We start from the raw sequence: 10,101 nt of genomic DNA, 5'->3' as shown, positions 1-10,101 counted from the left end.
ATTTGTCTCCTTTCTTCTGCTCATCGGGACTTTTCCCTCACGTGGCATTTCATTTTTATTTTGTAACGGATGCGACGTGAATGCAGCAAAGAACAAATAGGCCCACATGTGATAAACAGCAGGCTACTTAGCCAAAGTCAAATTACTCAAAAACATAAAAATAGGCTTATACAAAAAAAAATAGTGACAGTAACAAGAGTAAATGTAAGTCTTGTGACTATGCACCATAACATAACTCGCCATTTCCATATCCCTGTGCAGTCATGGTAATATCTTATCCTGATTTCATATGCAAACTAAACCCCAGACAACATATGTTGACTTTTGACCATACTTTGTCTTATTTTGATTTCTTAATAATGAAATAACCAGCATGGTAAAATACTATTTACTCAAAGTGGATTTTAACACAGTCGAAATCTCTTTTGACATCTAAGTTCAGACAGACTCCCTATGGGCCCCATGATGTTTTAAATGAAACAGAATAATAATGTGAAGCCATGGCAGTGATCCAGTGTTGTTCCCCGAGATACTGGTATTCACTGACAGACATGAATATTAAAGATCTTAATGGTTATCTAATCTGCAGTTGGCTGATCTTTGCTGTTAGTAGGCTGCTACATGTTTTAACCTACTTTCAACCAAAAAGCTTCTTGGTTTCTGTTTATTCCGACTATTTTTACATGTCTTAAAACATGACGGGAGGAGATCTTTGTGATATTTCCTTTTGTGCATAAAGGCGAGTTAAAGATGTCATGGATTCCTGCATGTTGTGGCTTTGAAGAGCGAAAATGTATCCAGTCCAGATCAGTAATTGGATTTACATATTGTTCCATCTTTTTCAACCTCACCATCGTCAACACGTTGACGTGGCAGCTACAAGTTACCACTGAACCTTCTAAGTTGAAACTTATGACTCCCAAAGTTCCAAAACCAAAACTAAACTCTGGGTTATGGTGCTGAGCTCCAAATTCAAGAGATGATTTACATGACATTCAAGTCATTGTCGTGCCCCTGTTACATAATGAGACTTTGGTATGTCATCAGGTTTCAGCTGATGTAAAATACACAGTTAGAGTGTTTGAATGAATTATCACAGATTAAAAAACAAAACAGAAACTGCCTTTGAATGATGACCATTACATCCTGACGATGTGAATGCACAGATGTGTTCGTTGCCGGTGAATTGTTTGCTCGGCATCTGCTAAACCACAACAGTCCCATTTAGACCACCACGTTTCAACACCATGGTAACATAAAATGTGTGATTACTACTCACTAGCTCACTAGCACACCTACCCCCCCCCCCCCCCCACACACACACCCACACACACACACACACACACACACACACACACACAGAGTTACATCATTGCATTCAACCATCAATGTTCCCATTGCATAGCTGGAAATAGTTGTGGTGCTGCAGAAGTAGAGTGTCTGTGTGTTAAAGTGCATTCTGACATAATTTCCTCGCTCAGCCAAATGAAAGAGATACTTGAGGGGAAGGTTTCAGGTCTTTGTGCACTTTGCCGCTGCTGTTTACTACAAGTAGCCTACATGAGGTAAATTATGAAACAAATTAAAAGGTAACCCGGACTCGCCCGGTTGCTTGTAAAGTTGCCGTCTCACAGTGTGATGTTGTTGTCTGCTGCTCGGTCGATGACACATCTCTCAGTGGCTCATCTGAGATGTTGGTGACACATATTGATTCCTCTCCACAGTCATCTCTGAACTGAGAGCGAGTTTCAGGTGTATAACTTTGAAGAGTGTACTTACAAACTGGAAGACTCAATAATTCACAGTGATTTCTCGTGAAAAATAAATCCTGTCCCGATCAAATTCCATTCAAACAGAGTTTTGTTTGTTAATTGGACGGTGTCCATTTCAGTCTTCACAGGGAAGTACCATTTAAAAACAGCAACAGCATCATGCACATTACTGTACAATGCAGTATATCCATCATTAACTAAAGTGAAACATGGCACGAAGGGTTTCTTCTAAGTCGTGAGCAAAACAAAGCTGTGGGCACCAACTCACCGTCTTAGTTTGTATCTACATCAAAGCAGCTTTCAGGAGACTCTTGTTCATATGAGACACACTGTTTTCAGATATTGATTTCAAAATATGTCAGACATTCTGTAAGTGGTGAACGAGGGGAGACACAATCATAGAGAATCATAACAAGTGTAGTGCATGATACAATTAAGACACTAACGTCCTATCATGATATGACTTTGATTTTGGATCAAGTCGACTAGAAGTTCAATCAATTAATCCAGTTCGTTTTTTATATACAGAGCACATTTCAAACAAATCAAATGCAATTTAAAGTGCTTTACAAATGATTAACAAGACACAAATGCGAGGAAAACGGAGAGAAGGTGAAAAGACTAATGCGCACCAAATTAAGTTAAGGAAAAATAAAAATACACTAAATAAATTGATCTGGCTAAAACAGTAAAACATTAATAAAGATAAATTAAAGCAAAATAAGAAATAAAATATGTATAAATACTACAAACACATAAGACACTGTATCAAATCTGAGTTAATAATAAGCAATAATAATAAATTTTAAAAAACAGAATTTTAAAACAAAAGCCAGACTGAATAGATTGAGAATATCAATATTTTCTGCTCCTCTTAGATCATCTGGAAGGTGAAGATCTGAGTGACTCACTGCAAAGTCAAATGCTAACTTGAGAGATCAGAGGTGTAAGAACCATGCTGGTCTACAGAGGTGTTGGATTTAAAGAGAAAATTGCTGCGGTCAGATGAATCATTGTCGGGTGTGGGCTGGTGTAAGCGTGACGAACACTTGACCCCCACGGGGAGGTGGATCCACCCATCTCCTGAGAGAGAAGAGTCACTGCAGATCAGTGCACAGTCACTCGAGTGGTCACCTTCATCCTCTGATGAAGCTTTTCTGAGGTCTGATTCAGGGTGACTGCGTGAGTGTGTGTGTGTGTGTGTGTGTGTGTGTGTGTGTGTGTGTGTGTGTGTGTGTGTGTGTGTGTGTGTGTGTGTGTGTGTGTGTGTGTGTGTGTGTTGAGGGGGAGGTTTGATGAGTGTGATGAGTGTGATGAGTGAATAACAGGCTGTGGCTTTCAAGGCAAATAATTCAACCCTTACCGGAGAATTTGGATCGACTGTTGTTTTTTAAATAAAGGAAGATCTTTTGAAAGAATGATTTTCATCCCTCCAGCAGAGTTCCTGATGTGTGCCATTAAGGATCACTGGAGCTTTGTATCTTACAAAGATACTTTAGTAAACGTAGGACTTCATGGCCTGTTCAACTCAACTTTGTACAAAAGAAAATACTTTCAGGATCTCTATTCATGTTTTAATACTTATTTAAAATACCCTGTTTGGAATGATAGTTTGTGTCTGATATGTTTTTTCTACGTCTCCCTCATTGAAAAGCCCAGATTATATTAATATGCAAACTAATGTTAAATTTAAAGTTAAACTACAGGCCCGTGACTGTTCACCTTCTCTGTTTGTACACTGGAGGTTTAAGGTTTCTATCACACGTTGGTGTAAGATGTGATACATCATTCTGCACAGTGAATGTGTAACAAGTGAAGTAACAATGAGCAAAACACTTTTTTCGAGTGGAGGGGGACTTTTAAAAGTATGTAATTGGAACAGATTTAGATCAATTTCAGTGCACTGGGTCCTGGGTGTCTTCCTGTTGCTCTCTACTTCCTCCTGGAGGTGTTCCTGAAGTGCATGCCAGGTTTTATTTGTCTTTTCACCTGACCTGCTACCAGTCAGATTAGTACTGTATGAATTCACTTCACCTACTGAACGACAACGGGGCTTAGTTCAGTTATATAAGTTACACCGATCACATCGAATTCAGTCATTACAGCGTAACGATTCGAGGATCAAGAAACACATCAGAGCGTGAACGCCACACTATTGTTAATCTGCTCACAAATGTCATTTATTTCTGTAACTTGTGATGTGATGAATGCATATAAATGAACAATAATAACTCTGCTCATACAGTGTAAGCAGTACCTAGGCATATCATTAACTTGAGTGAATCATGACATCTTAATGCGTATAGTGTCGATGGGACATCCACTAAAAATTTAAATACGACAAAACCTTGGAAGAAAAACTGATTCAAAAAAACAAAAAAAAACTTGCAACACAAATTTTCACAGTGACGAGGTCACAGGTGTAATGTCGACGCTCAATCAACTTCTCAGACTTCCACCGTAGCTGTTAATCGACCAGATGACCGCTTTAAAAATAAATAAAAATAGGACAGGTCAAAGACATCATCATAGCAGATAACATAGCATGCTTTATAAACAGTGTGCTTCATTTTTTTTTTTATAAAACAATACAATACAAAAACGTCTAGCACAATTCCTAGACACAACTGTTTCCATATTTACATTTTTCAGTTAAGGACAATTAAAATGATGTTTACATTTCCAAAAATGCAGACAGGAACTGATGTCGAATCAGTCGCGGAACATAGTCACACTTCATTATTAATAATTCCATATTTAATCTGTAAAATGTGTTGTGCAGTGTATATGTGGATGAACACAAACACAAAATGAAGTAATATGAGAGTCCTCTTTATCCCCCCCAGGTCGTGTCATTTGAGTCATAATTAAAAATTTAAATTCACCTCCAACACAACTGGATCCAGATCAGCCCTCCACCACACATTCACAGTCGCAATGTGTTAGGGGAAACTGAATGAATTGCTTGCTAATAAGTCTCAAGGTTGGGGAGGTCAAATCTTATTGTACTCTAATAATTCATCGTGAATAATTCAGTACCATATCTAGCCAGCAGAGGGCATCAGAGTAACACTGCCAGAGCTGCAGCAGCTGAGTGGACAGGAAGAGTGTATCGCTTAATAACCCACAGATCAAGAGATGAGGTTAGAACAGTAGCAGCAGGTCACCTGTATTCTCACTCTCTCCAAATTATGTTTGAAGTTATGGAGGAAACTCGATTTATTTTATCGTATTGAAACTATCAGACTGACTTTGCAAGGCCCAACAATGACACATTTGCATTTACTTTACGTGCCGTGACTACAAATCAATGTTAAGGATCCAAAAGATTGAATTAGATTCTATTAAGTACAGATTGTATTGTATAGTATCAGTATATACTGTACTATATTGTGTATAAACAGCTTGAAATAACCTTTATACCCACTTCTACTTAACCCTTTACACAATGCAGTACAGTTTTCTTAGGAGGTGTGTATTGTTACAGGTTAACATGCGGCCCTTTGCATTATAGTGCCGATGTCTTCCTTGAATACTTTGACCGACTCCCTCTCCTCTCTGGCTCAGTTTCGTCCTGACCTTTGTTCCAGTCTGCAGGTTTTGTTATCACATTTGCATTTTTTTCCCCCCGTGCGTGTCTCAAACACACCGAGGTCCTGCGGTGAACCCGCTTAACTCCTCCCCCCCCGCTGGTCAGCCGAGCCTCAGCCAAAAATAGGCAAGTGAGCTGACCCCTGAACTAGACGCTCTTCAGGATTTGTTTTGTGAGCTCAGGGATCTGACGACATGATAAGGTGGACTGCATATCCATGATCTGAAAAAGAGACTTTAACCGTAGATATAACAGCAGAACAGAAGAATTGGATCGATCACTCAACAGCACTATAAACAACCACAAGGTTTTGATTACAAAATATATAATACATCTTAGACAGTATATATCCGACCTATACAGTATGAGCTATTCAACAGTGGGATGAATGCACCCCAACACATTTACAAATGATGTTATTCAAAGTAAGAAGCCAACTCTGTAAATGCGTTCATCTTTTACACACAGTCCTTCTCAGATCAAGAGTATATACGGAGTCTTGTACAGTTTGTTCTGGATAAACAACGGAGAACCTAAGAGCAAGTGTGTATCCGCATGTACTGGTTAGTCACACACAGATGTGCATTGAGTCCTTTTAATTGTATCTTTAATTGTATTTTAATTGTCCTGTTTTTCTTTTTGACCATCTTTTGGTGGTATCCAATGAGAAGAAACTTCTCTCTACCACATTACGTGGTGCTTTACGGTCAAATTGGCAGTGTTGCAGAGTCTCTTGGTGTCTTATTGTACTCTGTACAAAGCCACCATTAGCAAATAAAAAACAGCGCCTCTATGTCACACTAGTGCCCTAAGGTCCTGACTGTAAATAAGTCTAAATATGCAGTATATAGCTGGAACTATTCAAATACATATTGGCAAGTCCTTGGCATTCATTGAGCACCACCGGGCTGTAATATATTCCTGGGTTTGGGGATGAAGAGCGAAAACAACCTCAGGCGGAGCAGAGAGGTGAAGTCCTTTAAAGACGAGTTCCTTGTAGAGAAGAAGGACGGAACTGGCGAGAGATTTGTCGAGGTTAAAGACTGCTGGGACTGATTTCGTTGCTTGGTCTTTTAACATATTCGAGACATCTTTATACTTTCAAAACCAAGGTTCGCTCTGCATGGTAAGGTGAACACATAAATATATCAAATCCATGCAGATTTTTCCCTTTTCTCATACAGCAGTTTATAACAAAACATTGTCTCAATAAAATCTCCCATAAATAACTGCATTTCATGTTTTTGCAAGCACAAAGGTCCACGTCAGCGTCCTGTCCCTTGAGCTTGTAAACAGTATCAGGGTGAGAATACTAATGAGGGAAGTACAGATCCCAAAAATCAAATCATTTTCATGTTGAACTTGCGTGCCCCGCCCTGTCCTCCACTGGCAGCGGGTCCCTCCACCTTTCTGAAGGAATACTCCACTGAGAAATTGTTCTTGTGCTGCCCTCTCCCTCGACTCCACACAAACAGCAGAATGAAACAGAAGAGCACCACCCCCAGGAACATGATACAGCCCATGGCTGTGGATATGAGGATGGTCTTGAGGTCCAGAGTGAACTTCAAGAAGACTCTGGTGTCATTCAGATTCGTGTCATTAAGGTCCCCTGCGTAGTACGTGCGGTTGGCCATAAGGGCTGCATCTAGCGGCAGCCCACTAACTGTAAGTGTGGCAAAATAGGTGTCGTTTCCGCCAGCGTTGCTGGCTATGCAGATGTAGGTTCCACTGTCGGTTACCTGGGCGTACCGTATTTCTAATGTGCCCTCCGGTAACACAGTCAGGCGGCCGCTGCTCTTTGTGGTGATGCGGCGGCGCTGAGGCGAGATCCAGAATATCATCGGTGCCGGCTCACCTTCTGCTTTGCAAATGAATGACACAACCTGCCCCTCGCGGGCAGAAACCTGCTGCAGTTTCCTGTTGCGGATTTTGGGCTTCTGGCAAGTAAAGTGATCAAAGAGAGCCGAGTCAGAGAAAACGTTCAGAGCCCGTCCCTGCACCTCCACGGGCGTCATGCACACTGGGGAGGCGCCGTCAAAATTGAGGGTCTTGCGGCGCTGAAGGATCCAAAGCAAGCGGCAGTCGCAGGCCAGAGGGTTCCCGTCCAAACGCAGCGTCTCCAGAGTGTTGACAGACTGAAAGGCTCCCTCTTCCAGGGACACCAGGCCGTTAGTGGAGAAGTTAAGAAGGCTGATTTGCCTTAGACCACCCAGCGCATACGGCTGCACGACCACCAGATTTGTGTTGACCAGATGCAGCTCCTTCAGCCTAACGAGGTCCCGCAGGGCCCAGGACTCCAACACGGAGATAGGGTTGTAGGACAGGTTGAGGCTGGTGAGGTGAGCCAGACTGCGGAGGGCAGAGGTGGGCACAGAGGTGATGTTAGTGTGAGTAATAGACAGCCAAGATAAGTTGAGCCCCTGCAGGCTGTGAGGGGATATGTGCTCCAAAAAGGGCCAGTGATCGATCTCGAGGCCCCTCAGGTTTCCCAGCTTACGGAAGTTCTGGTCCTCTAAGGTGGAGATACTGAGGTAGCGGAGCCGCAGAACCACCAGGTTATGCAGGTAAGACAGAGACTGGCCGGACACAGAAGTCAGGTTGCACCTCTCAATGGTCAGCTCCCTCAGCCCCACCAGACCCAGAAAGGCCTTGTTGGAAATGTAAACTAAATCATTGTCTCCGACTTCCAGGTTTTTCAGATTTTTCAGGTCTTGGAAAGTAAAGTCCAAAAGAATGACAATCTTATTCCCACTGAGGTCCAGTGATGTTAGGTTGGAGAGACGGGAGAAAGCCCCCATGGGGACCAGTTTCAATTGGTTGCCCCTCAGTGAAAGCGACTGCAGGTTCTGGAGACTAGAAAAAGCATTCGGTTCCAGGACACTGACCATGTTCTCGCTCAGGTCCAGCCTTTCAAGACGTGAATATGGAAGCAGGTCACCATGCTCCACCCAGCGAAGTTTATTCCCGCTTAGGTCCAGGATCTTGGTGTCCAGCGGGATGCCATCTGGCAGTGCGGACAGGCGTTTACCATAACAGGACACAGTCTTGAGTTTTGCAATGCACTCACAACGCTGGGGACATCCTTGACTCTGGGCGGATGACACCGTGATCATCAGTAGCAAGAACAGGAAAGGCAGGAGCCAGCCCACATCCTGGCCCAGGCTCACCCCCATGGCCCTCCTTTCCACTGCTTCGTCCTGCTCCCGAATCACTGGGACAGAAACCTGAGGAAAGAGAAAGAATGGGGGAGGGGGCGGCCGGGAGGACAGACAGAATGATTGGGAAAGACAAAAGAGATAGACAGTGAGACAAATTAATTGAACCCAATTCCCCTAAAACAGCAGCTATCAAACACACAATGAGTGGAATTACTATTACAAACTCTAATTGACCCGACACAGCAGCAAAATTAAAGCTAGAGCTCCAAGATAATCCTCAAAGGAGCCTGTATTCACTTGAAACTAATTTACAATGGGCGACTGTGCCCTGCAAGCACTCAGGTTTTAAAATCATTTGCCAGCAGCACACACAAAGAAATCCCCTGAAAGCTATGTGTCAATTTTATATCTGATGGTTGTTTTGCTTCTCCAGTTATTTCATGCATTGTAAATGAAAACAGGGAAATTGAAAATCTATTGTATTCATAAGCCCTCATGTGAGACATCTTAAAATGCATGAAAAAGGAAAACAATCGCAGCCTCTCAAAAGCATAATATAGGACCGCAAAATGCACTGAAATGGTCCACTCGTACTGTGTGAGGAAGCAGAATATTAACTCTGTAGGAGAAAATACCAGGATGTTAACGGGCTGAATAAAATATGAAAGTGACACAGAACAATTCAAACCACACTGGATCGCATAGCACGGTATATGTAGTATTTGAGTAGGTGCCTGACAAGGTCACTCACTACGACTCAGTGCATCACAATAGCTCAGTCCATCACATCATCTGCATAAGTCTCTGAGGCATGAGGCTTATCATGAGAGGAGCCTGACCTGCCTATGGGTTTCATGTGACACAATGCGGTCACACACACAGACACACACAATTTCACCCCTCCGTCGGCTGGTGGATGTTGGCAGCAGTGGTAATCCCTTAGTAAACCCATTGTGAAATACCAACTAGCGAGATGGAAAGTTACTCCAGAAAACATCTTCCATAACATCGTCATTGTTGACTGGTGAGGCTGACGGTGTGCAAAAACATATTAAAAATAACTGGTTCACGCATCAGGAGTTCCCCCAACCTACAATATGTGCTGGTTATGTCACTAAAATTACATGAATAATGAGCTCAGGGCTACATTTGCCACTAAAACACGTAGCAACACTGGACACACACATCACAAGAAACTGTTTCCCTTCTTCTTCCTTTTTCTATCCATATATATCACCGTTTAAAATAAGGAGACGGTGTGTTACGATTTTAAATTCCCACCTGCTACGGTAACAGATGACTTCATAACTCATTTAATGTCCCTAACCTCTACACATGTTTTATTTTACAATTCACCCCGGCTCAGAGATGGATATTCCCATTAGCCAATCTGCCACTGAATGAAATTAACCGTCTGAAATGCGAGCAGAACCGTCTGATAGCAGACTTAAAATGAGCAGAGCTCTGTTAAAGACACAAGATATGAACATTTCAGATTTCTACCATTAGTCGTATCAAAAGAAAAAGATAGTGTGGTAGACGCAATGCATGCCGTCAACAACCCACACATGCATATAAC

At 42.2% G+C, this 10,101-nt stretch overlaps 1 protein-coding gene across 1 annotated transcript in view; it reads right to left on the bottom strand.

The window, feature by feature from the left end:
- Positions 1–3,925: 3,925 nt before the first annotated feature.
- The window catches only part of lingo3a (leucine rich repeat and Ig domain containing 3a), a 34,822-nt gene continuing 28,646 nt past the window's right edge, over positions 3,926–10,101 (bottom strand). The window contains exon 2 of the mRNA XM_031863956.1: positions 3,926–8,588. Within this exon, the coding sequence (XP_031719816.1) occupies positions 6,705–8,537 (1,833 nt within the window). The 5' untranslated portion in view covers positions 8,538–8,588 and the 3' untranslated portion in view covers positions 3,926–6,704. The remainder of the gene's footprint in view (positions 8,589–10,101) is intronic.

Source organism: Anarrhichthys ocellatus, unplaced genomic scaffold, assembly GCF_004355925.1.
Source record: "Anarrhichthys ocellatus isolate YVR2014 unplaced genomic scaffold, GSC_Weel_1.0 scaffold30, whole genome shotgun sequence".
NCBI lineage: Eukaryota > Metazoa > Chordata > Actinopteri > Perciformes > Anarhichadidae > Anarrhichthys > Anarrhichthys ocellatus.
The sequence above is the reverse complement of the archived record's forward strand: the minus strand, read 5'-3'. Positions and strand labels throughout refer to the sequence as shown.